Source organism: Pleurodeles waltl, chromosome 2_2, assembly GCF_031143425.1.
Source record: "Pleurodeles waltl isolate 20211129_DDA chromosome 2_2, aPleWal1.hap1.20221129, whole genome shotgun sequence".
NCBI classification, from domain to species: domain Eukaryota; kingdom Metazoa; phylum Chordata; class Amphibia; order Caudata; family Salamandridae; genus Pleurodeles; species Pleurodeles waltl.
This window is the reverse complement of record NC_090439.1, coordinates 1146255130-1146275403: the sequence shown is the minus strand read 5'-3', so window position 1 is coordinate 1146275403 and position 20274 is coordinate 1146255130. Positions and strand designations below refer to the sequence as shown.

Here is a 20274-nt window from a genome sequence, read left to right as displayed (position 1 = left end):
ACCTGAAGGAGCCTATCAGAAGGAGTCTCTGACGTCACCTCCTTGCCCTGGCCACTCAGAGCAGTCCAGTGTGCCAGCAGCACCTCTGTTTCCAAGATGGCAGAGGTCTGGAGCACACTGGAGGAGCTCTGGGCACCTCCCAGGGGAGGTGCAGGTCAGGGGAGCGGTCACTCCCCTTTCCTTTGTCCAGTTTCGCACCAGAGCAGGGCTGGGGAAACCCTGAACCGGTGTAGACTGGCTTATGCAGAGATGGGCACCATCTGTGCCCATCAAAGCATTTCCAGAGGCTGGGGGAGGCTTTTTCCAAAGGGAGAGGGTGTAACACCCTCTCTCTGAGGAAGTCCTTTGTTCTGCCTTCCTGGGACAAGCCTGGCTGGACCCCAGGAGGGCAGAAGCCTGTCTGAGGGGTTGGCAGCAGCAGCAGCTGCAGTGAAACCCCGGGAAAGGCAGTTTGGCAGTACCCGGGTCTGTGCTAGAGACCCGGGGAATCATGGGATTGTCTCCCCAATACCAGGATGGCATTGGTGGGGCAATTCCATGATCTTAGACATGTTACATGGCCATATTCGGAGTTACCATTGTGAAGCTACACATAGGTAGTGACCTATATGTAGTGCACGCGTGTAATGGTGTGCCCGCACTCACAAAGTCCGGGGAATTGGCCCTGAACAATGTGGGGGAACCTTGGCTAGTGCCAGTGTGCCCACACACTAAGTAACTTAGCACCCAACCTTTACCAGGTAAAGGTTAGATATATAGGTGACTGATAAGTTACTTAAGTGCAGTGGTAAATGGCTGTGAAATAACATGGACGTTATTTCACTCAGGCTGCAGTGGCAGGCCTGTGTAAGAATTGTCAGAGCTCCCTATGGGTGGCAAAAGAAATGCTGCAGCCATAGGGATCTCCTGGAACCCCAATACCCTGGGTATCTCAGTACCATATACTAGGGAATTATAAGGGTGTTCCAGTATGCCAATGTAAATTGGTGAAATTGGTCACTAGTCTGTTAGTGACAATTTTGAAAGAAATGAGAGAGCATAACCACTGACGTTCAGATAAGCAGGGCCTCAGTGAGACAGTTAGTCATAACACAGGTAACACATACAGGGCACACTTACGAGCACTGGGGCCCTGGCTGGCAGGGTCGCAGTGACACATACAACTAAAACAACATATATACAGTGAAATATGGGGGTAACATGCCAGGCAAGATGGTACCTTCCTACAAGGGACATCTAGGGTGCAGTCTCACCAAAAACAAACTGCACGCCACGTATTGGTTCCCACAGAAGGATAGTGAAGTGGAGAATGTCGTGCGAGAATGCATGGCGTGTGCCATGAGTGATAAAACCAACTAACATGTAAGGCCCCGTTATCGCCTGTAAACACACTCTGTTTATGGGACAAACTCGGGCTTGACATATTGGGACCTATTAACTATCTGGGGAGCAAGGGTCATTACATCCTTATTCTAGTTAATTATCACTCACATTGGACAATGTTTAAGATTGTGAATCAAATAACTACTGTAGATGCTATTAACTTCCTAACAGAGGCATTTATGAAGGAAGGAATTCCCAGCACTTTAGTAACTGATAATGGTGTACAATTTACTTCAGACAGTGTGAGAGAGTTTCTCAAGAAGTGGGGTGTCCATCATTTCAGAACTGCTTTATACAACCCTAAGGCCAACGGTTTGGTGGAGAGAATGAATAGGATGTTGAAGGAGTGTATTCAAAGAGCTAGAGTTTCGGGAATGTCGAGTGAAACAGCGTTAAATCAGATGTTGTGGGCATTCCACACCACTCCAAACACAGCCACAGGATTGTCACCCTTCCAGTCCCTAAAAGGAAGGCAGCCTGGTACCAAATTAAATCCAAATTGGTTAATGGGTGGTGAGCATGTATGTGTGCAAAAAGAAGTGCCCGCAGAGTGTTTCCGACGCAAACAAGAAAAATATGTGAACTGGTATAATAACAAAGTTGGGACCAAAAATAGGACATGGCATGTAGGGCAATGGGTCAAGATCAGGCTTCCTAATTGTGCACAAAAATGTTGTAGCAAATTTTCAGAACCTATTAAGATCAAAAATGTATATCGTAATGTGGTTAAGTTAGAGGATGGAAAAATTTGGAGCATGGACCGTATTGTGTGCCATCTGGGGACAGTCGACAGGCAGGAAGATGATCCAGCTACCAAAGACAACATCGAACATACTCCAAGTACACAACATGGAAGATGGAGTTCCTGAACCAGGAAAGTACCAAAGTGGCACAAGGACTTTGTATTCGCTTCGTAAATAGAAAAGCTCAATGGTTACACTCAATGACATTGTAAATAGTGTATTATACTTTTATATTGTGATATATGTTAAGATAGGTTAATGTATTTATTTATTTATAATTATATATAATGGTATGCTCCTACTTACCTTGGAATGTTGGACTATGGACCAGCTGGGAGTTTGCCATGGAATGTTGGTGATGCTTGCTCTCATTGTCGTTGTGAGGAGTCTTTGAATAAACTTGTGAAACCTCTTCCTCTGCGTAGTTACTACAGACTTATTTACTACAGTATCCCATACTCTATTGATACCCGAAGTGTTGGTTTATGTTCTCTCCTTATATTATTGTAAGACGTTGATGCAATATTGCTATCTCACACCCCCATTGGTTTGCAGAAACTCATTAATGCTTTCACATAATATATTGAAGAGCGAAATTTGAAGGTTAATAAAAAAAAAGCTTCACTTTGAGTTGTGGAATGGGAAAGGTCAAGGAGCTGCCACTATTATATAAAGGACAGAAGTATAATGAAGGTTCAAAATTCACTGCATTGCAGTTTTCTTCTTGAGATAACTGGACCAGTCAAAAAAGAGTCACTTGTACTAATGTGAGGGTAGCAACTGAAGGGGTGTTCAGATTTGACATCAAATTGTGCACTAAACCTAATAAAGAAATTTTGATCTAATATAGCACCAAATGTACCTCAGCGGCGTTGTATGGTGCAGTGGCGTTGTATGGGGCTACAGTAGCAATATTTTATTACAAGATTAGAAAATAAATTAAGAGGCTTACTCACAGTCACACAATCGACTTTGCAGTCCAATATTTATAAAGGAACAGGGCTACCCCATAGTGGGGATTCTTTATATATAAAACAACTGCTTTTATGGTACTCAATTTTGACCGCTGTGGATTAGGCCTTTAAAATGTCCTGGCTCTCACACACCACATATTTTAAAACAGGTCAGTGATACTGACCGTAACTATTTCGAGTCCTCTGAAACTATTGCACGCTTTTCAAAAGATAATTAAAAGACCTGTTCAGAGAAAATAGCAGAGCTTTAAAGAACACAGGTGAATTTATGATCAAGAGTTGTATGCCGCTGTAGAAGCAAGAGGAAACCCAATTATATTTGTCAGTGGTCACTAACACATGCCATAGATACATCTTGGCTCACTTTTGTTTGGGGATTGCCCATCATTTTGTTGCTTTTTGGAGAATGGGATATTGGGGCACAGATAGGTCGTAATGCCCATCCGATGGGAAATCAACTTGTTCCACATAGCACATGGAATTTTTACAAAGGAAAGAATTTGTAAAACTGGTATTTGTAAATGCAAAATGTAATAATTATAGGGGTGTTTTAAGGTATTTATTTATCTAAACTAAATTATATTTTAGTTTGTAATGCAGTTATGATGTCTATTGCCCATTCCATGTGTAAAAGGAGACGTCTAACCCATTTAGAATGTTTGACCCGTGATGATGTGATATCATTTAATGGTCCATATTTTATTGTTTGTTCTAAATATGTTTTAATTGTATTTTTAAGCAATGTATTTGTATGATGGTTGCCCTTCTTTATTTTATAAGGTATATATAAACCGAATAAAGAAAGAAAAACTAAAAATGTAACTTCATTTCTCAGTGGGCCCTTCATTAATTCATAAGTTTCTATACCTGAATCTTGACAAGTTGACAAATATATCATTGTTCTTGAAACAAGACTTTGATGCCTTAAGCAGGTTACAGACAAGCACTCTACTTGTAATCTTGCCAAACATATTTAAGCCACTCGATTGTATTGATAATTTATAGTTCTAGCTTCGGACAGACTTCTGCTCACACCCCCACCTTCTGCATATGCAGGAGCAGATAAGGCGGCCGTGCCTTCTCGTACCTCACTCCTCTAAACCCTGGAAAGACCTGCCCATCAGAGACTCCTCACACAACAGCAGTTCCAGTCCATCTTACATCAGTGGGTTCAGGCTTTATGAGAGCTTGTATCACTATTTTAGGGGTTTTCTCAGGCCTTACTCCTATTTTGATAATTCAAGGAGCTTTTATTACTTTTAATTCAGCAATGATTTATTTGAGCCCACCTACATATTAAAGTATACAAAAAAATAGTTGGATGGAATGCTTGAATTAATCTCAGTCTCTGATAATTACTCAGGTCTCATCCGAATCCCAGCATAGGACTGGTTTCACAGCAGATGCAGAGATTGATTCAAGCATTCATCCACCACTTTTGTGTACTGTAATATGTCACCCTAAGTGTGATAGGTAGGTCCAGACGTGGGTCTGGTGAGCACTGTCACTGGAAGCAAGCTATAACAATAGCAGGCTGATGAGCCATAACTAGGGCCAAACCGGTCCTAGGCTGCTTGTGTTCTGTGCAGGGAGGGCCTGGTCTAGCGGTTCGGGCTGGACTGTTCCCACTGGAGTAGGGTCAGGACTGATTTACATATAGCTGAGTCCAAACTGAGGTGGCAGAGTGTGCAAAATAACAATTGACTTTGATGCAGCTAGAGTAATTACCCTTGGCGGAGATTAGGTTAGGCATCCATCCAATGCTGAGCCACATATTTAAGTTAGCAAAAGTCACACATTAGAAAGGGAGCCTGTTGAAAGCAAGAAAAAAGAACAGCAACAACAAAAAGGTATGATTTACATTCATTGTATTACAATGTAAGGATACTAATATCACTGTGAATAGTATTGCAAAATCCAAAATGTAATTGTCATTGATACATGCCCAATGAAATACATTATTTGTAAACACTCGATTGCAAGGTATTACACTTTATTACAACTATAACATTTTTCAACACATAATCCTATTGCTCCTGACAATCTCTGTACAACACTACTGCCTCATTATCCTTCATAGCTGTTCACCAGGTAGGGCATATCCATGAACTCCTCTACTCCCCCGACTGCCTGCTCCGTCGTCTTCGTACGCAGAATATGTCCAACCTGCTCATTCAGAATCATCTCTGTACCTTGCCTAGAAAAGAAGAAAACCACATACATCTGTATTATAATTCCTTTCATATATTCTTATACTGTAGTCCAACCTCATTTCACAAGTTATCATTGGGAATTTGTAATCAGCACTGGATAAGAAGAGCTCTCCAAATTTCTTTACAAGCCAAGCAACCCAAGAAGAACAATGTTTACACTAGAAAGGCATTTTCAAACATTTTGTAGTTTTTGCTCTTGCATTTTTAGGAGGTCTACTTCATAAATTAATAATCCTTCATTAGTGGGACATGAAAGGACAGTAGGATGGATTCTACTTTTTTACTCAAGCCACATTACAATCAGATCAAATTCTATGTCAAAATGTTCAAACTATATGCAGTGGTAAATTGCACAAACAATCTTTATAGAGCTGATGACCAGTGATGTCATCAGCAGTGCTCACACAAGAAAGCACTAAGCATTGTGCTATGATGCTAAGGACCATGGAAGGAGACTTGCACTAGATGTTATTAATGATAGTCAAAGCACACTATCCAGTACACATTCCAACTCAAGGATAGCTGCATCATGGTAAGCAGCATAGCGTGATTTCACTGGAGTCACGCCTTGTATGAAGTAATCTCATAGGATATCCTGCTTGCCCTTTGTTTTCACATGATTTCCATTGGTGTGAGGATTTGAAAAAAAGCCAGGCCATGATACTTTAGTTGGTCTATCTTTGCAGAAAAATCATGTTGTTGTGCGCCATGCCCGTAACACCCCCTTTGCATACATTACAAAGGACAGTTTGGTTCTGCATTAGGATAAGCTTTCCACACTGTTAGTTCCATGCAGTTGATTGATGCAGCTGTTTGCGGAGTGCAAGTGTAGAGATCTTAGCTTCTCCAGATCCTCTTGGGCCATCAGAGATGTTTCTGTGGGGTTTTAAGTGATAGCAGATCTAAACAAACAATCCTCAACCACAATACGTGGTGTGCATCATCAGAGTGTTTACTTCTGGGTTGCTGGAACCTTATTAGGAGATTGTGGAGCCAGGCATGTGAGTTGACTACTCAGTGAACCATTGTTCTTAGTAGTCAAGCACTGGAATTGGCATGTGTAATTTAAATGCTAATTAGATCCATTGAATCCACAGTCCTTCCTGTGCTCACCATATAGCTACTGAAACTGTGTCAGCGTAGTTTAAGATCAAACCATCTCCCACCCAGCCACAAGATTAAAAACACAATGCCAATCGTTCACATTCACTGAGGGGTCTTGTGCATTTCTCAAGTTTATCACTAATGGTGAAGCACTTCAAAATGTAGGTCTTTGTACTTCAATGCGTACTTGTGTGCTAGTGGGCACACAGTGTACAGGCTTATATAACATGGTGCCAACTCAGAGGTTGGGGGTTTACTTAGCTGAATGATATTGGTTCCTAATGGTCCTTTTGATATCGCTGCCCATTTCTCCAGGTCATAAGCTCATGCCCCAAAATTACGGCCAAATGTTCAGGCAGCAGAACCCCATGACCTTGGCTTAAAAACAGCAAGAAATGAGTAATGTTACAGAAGACTGCATTAATGTATACACTAAGAAATAAGGGGCAGATTTATGGAAAGTGGCGCTGCACCGAGTGCAGCGCCACTTTCCCTGCACCCTTTAGCACTCCCTACCTCCACCATGTGTGCGTTGTATTAATAATAAGGCACACCTTGGAGCAGGGTAGGGGGCAAAAGAAACATTTCTCATGACGCTATTGATGTAATCTGCAGGAGTAGCATCAAAATATTGGCGCTACTCCTGCAGAGTACATAGGGCCGCATTCTAAAGAATGGAAGCCACCTTTTAACGCCTGCTCTTAAGCAGGTGTTAAAGGTGCCATAAGAAAAGGTGCAAGGAAATCTCCCCCTTTGCATACATTATGCCTGGTGCAGGCATAATGTACGGCAAGGGGTTACAGAGTGGCGCAATGCATACATTGCAACACTCTGTAAATACGGCGTGGGGATTTTGGCCTCGTTGGGCCACATTAACGTAAAAAATAATTACGTTAATGTGGTGCAAAGGGGCGCTAGGGCGTTGTAAATATGATTTTTTTCATTTCTTCCACATCCAATTCTTACAAGCTTCCTTATATCATCTTCTCTCTTTATTTCCTATTCTTTCCATATCTTACTTTTTCTCCACTTTCTTAAATATCTACCTTCCTCATTTAATTTGTTCATCTCTGTTAATTTCCACTCACCCTTTCTTTCTATTTGTTCTCCAAAAGATTTTTCCTAATTTCTTTTCTTTTTCCCTTCACTATATGCCCCTGATACCCTTTCCTTTACTTTGTTCTTCCCCATGTTTCTTTTTTTCTTTTCTTCCACTTTCTGTCTCTCTCTCCATTTGCTAATTTTTCCTATTTTCTCTAAAATTCCACTACCTTGCTTGGCGCCTATGTCAAACCTTCCCCCTACTCCTTATCTTTACCATGTTTTTCTATGTAAGGATATCTGCTTTTGTCTACCTCATTGATATGATGCTTTCTGGTTGTTGAGTGACAGTTGAAACATGAATTGTGAGGACATGTAGCACACAGAGCAGAACTACGTTGGCTTCCCTATCTATGGAGAAATACCTTGGAATACACCTCCTGGTGTTTCAGAGACAAGATGGCGGCCGCGTCTCTCTAGTGGCTGTAGGCGCTCCTCCTCTCTCCCCCTTGTATCTCTGTGATGGCTTTGTGCCCCTCTCCCGCCTGCGCTCCTGGTTGTGGAGATGCGGCAACATATTGTGGCAACAGCCTTGGTCATTTTGTTTCCACTCAGCCGACAATGCGGCAGAGTAGATCGGCGCTGCAGCTGCCGCTCGAGTTTAGCTCGGGCGTACAAGCAAAGTGCAGATCTGTGGCAACAGAGCTGGCTGCTGGGTCTGCAGTGTCCTAAGGACCCGCAAGCTGGGCTGAGAGAACATTCAAGGGCTATGCCCCCAAAAAACTCACGTGAAGACCAGCTGAAGCCTGGTTCCAACAGGCGAAGTCCCCGCCAGTCCCTTTCTTTGGGACTGTCTCCCAATATTGAAAATACCGGGAAGAAGCCTATTTCAAAAATCCATGGGGCATCGGAGGATAAACTACCTGCACCCGTGGTGGATGATGGGAGTAGGAGTATGACTAAGACTACAAGCGTGGGACATCCTGAAGGAAAACCAATTATACCCGAAATGTTCAAACATTCTCAACATATAAGCCGCCTGCTTTCTTAAGCTGAGATGTCGAGCAGCACTACTCCCACTGCTATTACTATGGTTATCGGTCAGAAACAGCCAGCAGGACTTATGGAATATGATAGTTCCAATGGGGAACTGATGATTTCTGTGAGCAATAACACTCGGCTCCAGGTTAGTGCTGATAATAATGGTTGTCGGGAATCAGCTGAATCATTTGGGGGTCTTACTCTGACTGGATTGAATATTTCTGCTCCTGGCTACAGCCTTGAGAATTTGGGGTCTGTTTCTGGGGGAGGAGTTCCATCTAGCATATATGATGACTCTAATGTACTAGAGGCAAAAACATTTGCTCAAGGCAGTGGGAATCAGCAATGTGTTGGTAAAGTGGCAGCTCTGCATCCCCCAATAAGTAAAGGCTCTTACCTCCTGGACAAAAATTACGAGTCAGCTGTTAACAACAGAGCGGGCAAGGGCAGGGCGATGGGTCAAGGAGAGACAGGAGAGAATTTGTTTTCGTTATCAGATCAGTCCAAAGGCTCTGACAGTTACAACTCTAGCTCTTCGTCGGATTCAGAGATGGGAGGGAAGAGGCAATTACAGAAGATAACCTTCTGAAAGATGATGTGGATTTGTCCAGAGTCGTGATAAAAAAGAAAAGAAATAAAGTGGCAAGCAGGGGGAGAGCAATGTCTTGGGATTAAACAGGCACTCAACAAACCCAGCAGGACCAAGACATAAATCAAGATTTATTGTTTGAAAGTTCAGAAGATATAATTGACTCTGCAGGGGATGGGGCACCTTCTCTACATTTGATTTTTCAAACTATGATGACACAACATAAACAGATTCAGGGCGTTAACAAGAAAGCGACTAAACACTTGCAAGTAGCAGTAAGCAAAGTTGCTGAAACGTGCTCAGAGATTGGTGAGCGTATTACTATGATTGAGTCCTGTGCTAGTGTGCTAGAAGGAGAAGTGGGGATGATGGCACAGCAGTGGGCAATGCACGAAACTCAACTCACAGATATTGAGTGGAAAAGAGAGGATTTCGAAAATCGACAATGCCGTAATAATTTGCGTATCCTGGGGATATAGGAGGGTGTGGAAGGCCAAGATCCAAGGGCTTTTATAGTCAAAGTATTCAGGGCTGCATTCCCTGATTTGGATGGTTGGGACTGGGAGAAAGAAATACAAAGAGCCCATCGGTTTCCACTGTAACTGAATCAACAGCGGATGGTGGAAGAAGCCTCAGTGAATCGTCCTCATGCTAGGGCTATTATTGTTTACTTTGGCAATTATTTTCTCCGCCAAGCTGTTTTTGAGAAGGCTCGCCCTGATTCAAGAATTCATTGTGAGGGCATCGTTTTTTTTGCTTGCCCTGATTTTTGTCATAGTACACTGGAAAGACGTTGGCATCTGAGACAATTGATAAACCCCTCTCAGGAGAAGGGGGCAGAGGCTTATTACTGAACCCTGCTCATCTTAAGATAATATACAAGGGCGCAACTCGGGTCTTTTACTCAGAAATCAAGGCCAAAGATTATTTACAATCTCTGATTTGACTGTAGTCTATGGGGCTATTACATCATTTTTTTCTGTCTTTGTGGGGGTTCATTAGAGTGCTTGTTCTTAAGGGTGATGTTTATGTCTGGGGTGTTTATTAGCATACGGGAAATGGTTGTCATATTTTGTATTGATTAACAGGTTTCTTGGGGTAAAGGGGACAGAAAAGAGGCGAAAAAAATAAAAACTGGTTGGGGGAGGGGTTGAGGGGAGGGGCCTAAGCCATCTTTCAGACCTTCTGTCTGGTTGTCTCATTTGGATGGGATTGGGGGGTTTGGGAGGGGTGGGAGGGGAATGGTCTAGGGTTGGGTGGACGGGGGAGGGTGGAGTGGGTTAGTGTTTTAGGTGGGGGATGCACAGGGAAGCATGGTGATGCATATCATGTAGGAAAATTTGGTATGGTTGTGATTTGGGTTGTTGCTGATAAAGGCCAAAATGGGGTACTGCAATAACTTGCGGATGGCTACAATCAATATCTGCGGGGTAAATGATTCTAAGAAAAGGCACCTTGTAATTAATGGCTTAAAAACATTGAGGGCGGATATCATTTGCTTGCAGGAAACGCATCTCACTGGGTCTAAGAGATATCTCCTGGAATTTCCCGGGTATCAATTGTTGGCTTATATGATGCAAGGAACAACAACAAAAGGGGTAGCAGTAATGGCACAATATAACTTGGCAGAGGTTGCTAAGAAATCTGTGGATAAGTGGGGTCGATGGGTGATATTGGAGTGTATTATGGGGGCTTCTAGGTTTACTTTGTGTTCTATGTATGGATCTAATTTTGATGAACCAGAAGTCATTAATTTTTTTAATGTGAAGCTTGCATTATGGGCTTTACTGATTATTATTTGCGGGGATTTGAATCTGCATTTGAGATCAGTACCCACTTGCAGAGCCAGGGGCAGTATATGGGAAGAAAACCAAAGGTTTTCCAAGCTCTTCAGGCTTTGGTGCAGAGCCATGGATTGGTGGATGCCTGGCAGCATTGCAAGGCTCCCGATCCTGGGTATACCTTTTTCTCATATCCGCATATGAAGTCTGTCCGGTTAGATTATATCTTCATGTCGGCTCGACTATGTGAGGGTTTGGTTGTTGAAAAGTTTCCAAGATGGATGCCCGATCATAATCCTCTGGTGATACAACTATCGGTCTTAAACAAGAAACAATATCTTAAGAGCTAGTCATTTGATCGGGGAATTTTGCTGGATCCAGCTTATATAGAGTGGATGAACGCTGAATACCAGAGTTTCTGGAATGTAATAAAGAGTCTGTTTCTTCTGGGGTACTTTGGGATGCCTTAAAGGCAGGAATTAGTGGGGAAACCTTACGTTTTGCCTTTTATCGGGAAAAGAGGCGTATGACAGCTATCAGCGCTGACAGACTGAGTTGGCCCTATTGGAAACACAGATTATGGTGTCAGCCAGGAACAATCTTCCCATGCAAGATAGTTTAGGCCAAATAATAGCAATAAAGGCCAGATTGCTCAGATATATTCAGATCGGGACATCGTCAAAGCTCAGATACGTAAGCGGGAATGTTATGAGCTGTGTGAGAAGGTGGGAAAGCTCCTGCCTCATAAAACCAGACAGAAGGAGACTCAAGATGTTACTTCCTCAATTAAGGAAGGTAGTTGACAGATAGTGAGGGGAAATCAGGCAGTTTTAAAGGTGTTTGAAGATTATTATACAGTGTTATACTAGCAAGAAGATCAAGAACCTTTGGACCTTGAAGAGAAGATTAACCAATATCTGGGTAACATCGTATGGTCAAGACTGCAGGAGGAGGAGAATCGCTATTTAGCCTCTCCCATTATGGTGGAGGAGATCTATACAGCCCTAATAGTTTATCTAGTGGAAAAGATCCTGGGCCAGATATGATCCTGATTGAATTTTTTTAAGACCTTTTTCAGGGAACTGAAGGATGATCTTTTGATGGTGTTTAAGGTGGTCCAGGAGGGTGGGCAAACCCCGAATTCTATGTCAGGACCGGAGGCTCCGATTATGCTTTCTCTTTCTTTACTGAACAAAACAGCAGCCAATGAAATACAAGTAACAGAAAAAACTACACATCACAGGATGCCTAACATCCTGTCACATGGTCCAATCACTGTCCATAACCTCAACTATAAGTCCTTTGACCTTTGATGTCACTTCCTCTTTCTTTGCTGCTTCGCAGCAGATAAGTACACGATTTTACTCTCTTCTACAAAATTGTTTGTTCGTTTAACGATTTAGAATGTTTTATTAGTGTGTATAGCGTCGCGATTCAGCGCGCTTCAATTGTTTGTTTTGAGCGCTTATACGCGCTGATTTATTGGCCTTTGCCAATTTTATTTAGCCCGTATTTAGTGGAGTGGGAGCGGGAGCGGAGCTGCATTCGCAGTCTCCCTTTCATTTTTACTGGCGCGCGCGCACGCGCGTCCCGACGAGCCGATTCCTTTCACTTTCTGAATCGATCGGCTCGTGGGAAGCGCGTTTTTCAATACCAAAGATTGCTCCCTGACGCCCAGCAGTACAACTGTGTGGGATGTAAAATTATTATCAGGCTTCTGCCGAGAGTGCTTTTGAGGCAGCTCCCTCCACATTCTATTAAGGGCTCATATTGTTATTCCATTGCCTGTATTGGGGTTCTTACACTCCCCCTTCCTTGATCCTTAACTGATTTGTTTTTAAAGGTATTTACCTTCTTAATCATGGCTCAATGGGAGGATCAAAGTGCAGAATATTATACCGATGATTTAAGTAATCAACTAGAAGTTGATATTGTAGAAGCCCTTGATTCTAGAGTCCAACAGTCGGTGAATGATGCTCTAGTGAGAGCTTTGGGTCCTTTTTCAGGACAATTATTTGACTATGCTCATGCACAGGGCTAGACACAAGAACAACAACCTTTCCCCGAAGCCAAAAAAGCGAAGGACAAAGCAAAAAACTTAGATCCTAGTGCAGAGGTTAGTAGTCTGCACGCAGACGCTTTTGAAAAACTACATAAAAAACGTAGTGGGGAGCATAATTACAGATCAAAAAAGGAAATATTCCTCCATTCCTCATCTTCCGATAATAATTCCTCCTCTGATGATTCAGATGAATCCAACGCGCCCAGACCTAGTAAAAAAGCTAGGAAAGCGCCTCCTCCCTGCCAAGTTCTAGATTTTGATCCCACAGAAATCATTCACCTCAGAGCTTCTAATTGGGTTCCCCCACCCGAAGTGGCTCAATATGTACCATCTAATTTACAAAAATGCTTCGACAAGGAAGCTCGATCACGCTTAAAAGCGGAATGCCCTAGACCTGATCTAGAGGACAAAGTATCCGAGACCCCGGAAATAGATCCCACGATGGTCACTTTTATGCAAAAATTCTCGAAGGATCCCAAAAAAGGTTGGGATCGCTCCTGGCGTAATTGCCAGGACAAGCTGCTGGACCTCTCCGGTCCTTTGACCAAGATTCTTGAAATGGCGTACGTAGCCAAAGAATCTGGGGATCCGGTGGATACTGATGTCCTAATAGGATGGGCACAGAGATCCATTTGTCTACTGGGGAACTTGAATTGCGCTATTTCTGCAGAACGCAGAAAATCCGTGTTAATGTGAATTGACCCTAAACTGTCTGATCTTGCATCTTCAGAAGCAGGACCTTCGGCTGAAGGGCTGCTCTTTGGAAACTCGTTTATCAAAGATTTGTCCAAGTTTTGCTCCACCTTCTCTACGCTGGATAAGGCTCAAATGTCCCTCAAGAAGGTCTTTAAACGAGGCCTTTTTCTCAGGGCCGGTCGTTATGCGGGACGTATGCCCGGCCGAGGAACTTACAATAGTCCCCAGAACTATTATCCAAGAGGTAGAGGTGGCTGGTACAGAGATCAAGACACCACCTTCTACCCCACACGTTCTAGAGGAGGACGTCCCCGCTTCCGTAGAGGTCAACGTAGAGGACAACAAGGAGCCATTCAGGACTCAAGTTTCACAGGTGAGCATTATTCATTTTTCGCAGGTCAAACTTGGGGGCAGAGTAGCACTATGCCTGTCAAATTGGAAGCGAATTTCAGGAGATCCCTGGATCCTCCAACAGTAGAAGGTTTCAACTTGGAGTTTATCAGCACTCCCCAACAGCTCCTTCCCCCTGTACAAATGTGTTTTTCCCTAGCAAATCAAAATTTTATAGACTTAGAAGTACAAGCTCTTTTAACCAAAGGAGCCGTCCAGTTTGCCTCCCCTCATCCTTACGGTTTTATCAGCCCTATTTTTGTATTAGACAAGAAAGGAGGAGGTCACAGATTAGTCCTGAACCTGAAAGATTTCAATCAGTGGATCCTTTACAGACACTTCAAAATGGAAGGCATTCATATGTTAAGGGACATCCTTTTAGAAGGAGATTGGATGGTTCGTCTGGACCTAAAAGATGCATATCTGTCAATCCCAATTTTTCCACCTCACAGGAGGTTTCTACAATTCCAATGGAAGGGACAGTACCTGGAGTTTATAGCCCTTCCATTCGGTCTGTCATCAGCCCCGTGGTGCTTCACGAAGCTTCTGAGACCTGTGATGGAATGGCTCAGAGCCAAAGGTGTCAGACTGATTATATATCTGGACGACATTCTGTTGATGGCCCAATCCCCTCAAGTTCTCTTATCTCACCTGGATTGGACCATCAATCTTGTGCAGGATTTGGGTTTTCTCATCAATGTGCAGAAGTCTTTATTGATACCTTCTCAAGTGATGGGGTTCCTGGGATTCCAGATAAACTAAATTTCTTGTCAACTCATTCTTCCCTCTCAGAAGATCCGCAACATCAAGAGGGAAGTGAGATCAGTTTTAGCCAAACAGACCGTCTCTCTGAGAAATATTGCCAGAATAGTGGGCTTATTAGCTTCATCTATTCAGGCGATCTTTCCCACTCCCTTACACTACCGAGCTCTTCAAAGGCTCAAGATCAGACATCTACAATAGGGTCTGAGTTATTCAGAATTAATCCCCTTGACTGCCGAAGTACGCTCAGAGATACAGTGGTGGCTTCACCACATGGAGGCTTGGAACGGCAGGGCAATTTTCGGTTCTCACCCGGAAGTGGTGATAGAATCCAATGCCAGCAGATGGGGTTGGAAGGCACGCTGCAACTCCCTAGTGACGGGGGGCAGATGGTCAGAATGGGAGCAGACTCTACATATCAATTGTCTGAAACTTCTAGCAGGATCTTTTGCCATAAAGAGTCTCTCCCCTCAGAAAACAGATTGTTGCATACTCTTACGGATGGACAATGTCTCAGCTGTAAGATATGTCAACAATCTAGGAGGCACGAAGTCCAGAATTCTAGCGGAGTTTGCCAAGGACTTCTGGCATTATTGCCTAACCCAACGCTTAGTTGTCATAGTGGAATACCTACCGGGGGATCAGAATATCATAGCAGACTGGAATTCCAGATACCGCTCGGGTTTCAGCAATTGGAAATTGAATCCTCTGATCTTTTCACAGATAATCAAGGAATGGGGCAGTTGCGAGATAGATCTCTTTGCCTCGAGGATCAATTGCCAGCTTCCAAAATTCTTCAGTTGGCGTCCAGACCCTTATGCGCTAGGGACTGATGCTTTTCTTCAGGATTGGTCCCAGTTTAGAGGGAGTGCTTTCCCTCCATTCCTGATGATTGCCAGGGTCTTGTCTCAAGTGAGGAGACAGAAGACAGAAATCGTCCTTGGAGAGCACAGCCTTGGTTCCCTATAGCTCTTCTCTTAGCTTGTGCCTCTCCTCTTCTGATTCCACCTCATCTGAATCTTCTGTTGAGCCAGGGGGGCCTTCAACATCCTCTGGTCTTGTCAGGGAAGTTGGTCCTTCTCGCCTGGTTAATTTCAGGGCGAGATGGAGTACCCTAAATGTTTTGGAGCAAGCTGCGGAATTCATTAAACAGGCATGGGCCGGTAGTACACATAAAAGATATGACTCAGCTTGGCGCAGATGGTCTAGTTGGTGTGATGGACAGGGTGCCAATCCATTTGAAACACACCTTGGTATGATTATTAATTTTTTGGCAGAGCTAGCAAATTCGGGTTTGGCTTACCGGACAATTAATAACTTTAGATCAGCTATATCAGCGGGACACGCTCATATTGAAGGTAAACCCGTTGGTGAGCATCCATTAGTTGGCAAACATTTAAGAGGCATATGTCTTTCCAAACCTCCTCAAGCGAAATATTCAGTTTTATGGGATGGTAACATTATTCTAAAATTTTTGGATTCTTGGCCTACCAACAAGTATTTATCGCGCAAACAGCTCTCGGCTAAACTAACCATGCTCTTGTGCCTTATCTCTTGCAAGAGGGTTTCAGACGTCAGAGCTCTAGATCTAGCTGGTAGAGTTTTTTCCCCAGAAGGGGTCACTTTTGCTGTGACAAGAACTAAAACTAATTACAGGTCAGTATCTTATCCTATTTATACGGAAAATTCAAAATTGTGTGTAGTCCAATGTTTAAAAGATTATGAAGCAGTCACGGAAGAATTTTGTCAAAATTCTAAAGGGCAATTATTAATTTCTTTGCAAAAGCCTTTTAAACCAGTGACTTCAGCCACTCTGGCCAGATGGTTGAGATGGTTGATGAGTGAAGCAGGAATTGACACTTCTATATTCGGGGCTCATTCTGTGAGAGGAGCTATGGCTTCCAAATCATTTGCCATGGGTTCTCGGTTAGAAGACATTATGAAGGCAGCAGACTGGTCTTCAGAGAACACATTTCATAAGCTTTATCACAAACCGGTATTGGACGTAGCTACTGTAGTAATGGAACAGCTTTGAACTAGCATAATCGGAGCCTCCGGTCCTGACATAGAATAAAAAAAATTCTAGCTAACGCGTCAAGAATTTTCAATTCTATTAAGGACACGGAGGCGAGGATTATCCCCCCCAATAATAAATTTATAATGAATGAAGATATACCAATATTTGTGTATAATTATGATTATTGTTATTGTTTCCCTCCCATTTGATTGTCTTTTATTGAACCATTGGTTTTATTGAGACTTTTCAATTTTATGGAGATGTTACCTGCCTGTTTTATTCTTACAGGATCTGATCAGAAAAATTCATGAAGACTTTTTCAGTTGGTTTAATTTGGTTTTTCATGTGCGTTTCGGCTGATGCCCGGATTCGAGTTGGCCAGGAGAAGATTACCCTGGAAGAATAGATGCTAAGCCTTCGGAGTTCGTGTTGGCATAAGAAGTTTTGTTTTCAAGTTGACATTATCTGTATTGAGCAAAGAAAGAGGAAGTGACATCAAAGGTCAAAGGACTTATAGTTGAGGTTATGGACAGTGATTGGACCATGTGACAGGATGTTAGGCATCGTGGGATGTGTAGTTTTTTCTGTTACTTGTATTTCATTGGCTGCTGTTTTGTTCAGTAAAGAAAGAGAAAGCACAATCCTCACCTTCGTGTCCTTAATAGAATTGAAAATTCTTGACGCGTTAGCTAGAAACATTTTTATTCTTTGCTGGCTGCTAACATTATTGTATTTCTAAAAAAAGGCAAAGATTCATTGCTACCTGGCTCTTATCGTCCTATTTCTTTAATAAATGGAGACGCTAAGCTATATGCAAAAGTGCTGGCGGCTAGACTGAGCAGAGTAATTGGTAGCTTGGTTTCTCCATGGCAGCATGGTTTTATCCCGGGTTGAGGGACCGCTGATCATGTGAAGCGGGTCATCGCTATGATAGATACATCTCATGTCACTGAAACGCCTATGTCTGTAATCTTATTAGATGCCGAGAAGGCTTTTGATCGGGTGAATTGGGCGTATTTATGGGCAGTGTTGGCTAAGTATAATATAGACCCTGCCTTTATTAAGGCTGTTCAGGGGCTGTATCAGAACCCGTTGGCACGATTACAGATGGCAAGGGCACGCTCCAAGCCTATTTTGATAACTAGGGGTATGAGACAGGGATGTCCCTGCTCACCTCTATTATTTGCACTTTATATAGATCCTTTCACTATAAGGCTAATAAGTAATACGATGATTGCCCCTATGAAGATGCTGGAGGGTACCTGTAAGGTACTGGCGTATGCGGATGACATAGCTATCACCTCACCAAATCTGAGATTATCGGTAGAAGAGATAGAGAAGTTAACAGCGGAGTTTGGGGAGGTGTCGGGATATTTATTAAATACTTCTAAGTGCCAAATAATTGTCAACGAGTGGGCCTCCTTTCAAGATAGTAGGAAAGTAGATCAGGCAACGTACTTAGGGTTTAGAACAATGGCTAATCTCGATCGGATTGTCGAGAGCAATTTTGCTCCGGTATTGGCCAAAACTAGAAAGGAGATGCAACGAATGAATAATCTGCACTTAACGATTATAGACCGTTGTAATCTTATTAAAATGCTTTTCTTGCCCAGGGTTTTGTATCTTTTTAGAACTATTCCATTGGAAATTAGTAATAGCTGGTTTAAATGTATGGAAAATATAGCTAATGGTTTTATGTGGTCCTTCTCCAAGACGCGTCGAGCATATAAATATTTAGTTCTCTCAAGAAAGAAAGGGGGGTGGGCAGCCCCTAATTTCCAACTGTATTACTGGGCAGCTGCCCTTCAGTATATTCAGCCTTTAATTATTTATAAAGATTCAGACAATAATGAGGATGGTGATGTTTACCCAACCATTTATAGTATGATCTGGGGTAGGAGTGCTAATGCTGCATTGCTAAGAATAGTTGAGCAAAGTTACTTTAAAAAGGTCAAATTCAAGACAGTTTGGGCTGCTTTCAAGGTATGGTCTTGTATTATACGCAGATTGGGAATTGGTAGGTTTAATTTTTATACGCCTATCTTGAATATGCCCAGCCTCCCCGAGATTTTTAAGGATAAATATTGAGGTAAATGGTTTCAACAGGGTGCCCGACGCATTGGAGATTTTTATAGAGATGGGCACTTAAAATCATTTGATGAACTGAAAGCTGACTTTCTACTTGATAGTAAAGATTTTTTTAAATACTTGCAAATTGGGGATTTTTTGCTGTCCTCTGCTATCGGAGTGCCACTGGGGGAAAGAAATTTTGTTTTGAAGGTCTTGGATAAGTCAGTGGGCTGGCCGGTTGGTGCTGTATACCCACTCCTCTTAGATTTAATGCCTGATGATCTAGGGAGACATGTTGAGAGGTAGGGATGCAGCACCAGCACTTCATTATAAAACATTGTTTCGCTTATATTATACACCCGCTAGGCTACTTAAATTGGGAAAGGGGAGAGGGGTGTCATGCCCCCGTTGTAATAGCACAGCGGCAGATCTAAAGCATAAGTTTTTTATCTGTGATAAGCTTCAATAGTTTTTTCATGATATAGGGAAGTATTTAACAAGGATTGTGCAGCAAGAAATAGTTATAACCCCACAACTGGTCTTATTAGGGGTTGATGAAGCAGTATGTGCTGATCAGTTTCAGAGCTTTGTGTTTTTAGCTGTGTCAGTGGCTCGCTGCTGTATATCCTCAGACTGGCTAAAAGCTGCACCACCGACTTCTAAACAATGGTTAGCTCGTTTTTGCTAAATTTTTTATCTTGAAATGGGGCTGTATGCGTTTAAGGGCCATGTACACAGGAAACTAGGTAATGCAATATGGGCCCCGCTAGCACAGTGGTTAGGAAGTAAACAACTTTGTCTCTAAGATGCTTGAATGTTTGCACTTTAGTAGCACCTTATTCTTGGGATGGTTTTAGGAGGATTCCAATAATGTTTGGATTTATATGTTTTGTATTCATTTATGTTTATACTGTGCATTTTTAATAATAAAATGTATTAAACTTTTTTTTTTTTTTAAAGGAATACACCTCAGAGATCCAACACCAGTTTCACTCTACTGGTTTCTTGCTGCAGTACACGTAGGCCCTCATTATGACTTTGGCGGTCTAAAACCTAGATCGCCGAAGTCCCACCAGCCACTAGACCACCAGGGATGGCAGCCATCCTACTGCTATATTATGACTGCTGGGAGCTCTCCGCCAGCAGCCATACTGGTGGTCAACTGTGCAGTGGCGGCTGCTCCGCTTGCACTGCCACGTCATCACAACACGGCCACGCCTATTACAAGTTGGTAATAGGCGTGTTGGTGTTGTGGTGAATGGTCAGGGCCAGTGGAACAGACCCCAAGGAACCCGTTCCCTCCCGGACATCCACCATGTAAAGGTAAGTGCCCGTCCAATAGGGGAGTGGGACGATGAGTGGTGTGTGTGTGTGCATGGGGGTGTGCATTTGTGTGAGTGGATGGGGT

The 20274-nt window shown here is 42.8% G+C and overlaps 1 protein-coding gene across 1 annotated transcript in view; it reads right to left on the bottom strand.

Annotated features, from left to right (window-relative positions):
* Positions 1–5056: 5056 nt before the first annotated feature.
* LOC138274879 (glutathione synthetase-like) overlaps positions 5057–20274 on the bottom strand; it is a 169481-nt gene continuing 154263 nt past the window's right edge. Inside the window, exon 12 of the mRNA XM_069219022.1 lies at positions 5057–5297. Coding sequence (XP_069075123.1) covers positions 5168–5297 — 130 coding nt within the window. The 3' untranslated portion in view covers positions 5057–5167. The remainder of the gene's footprint in view (positions 5298–20274) is intronic.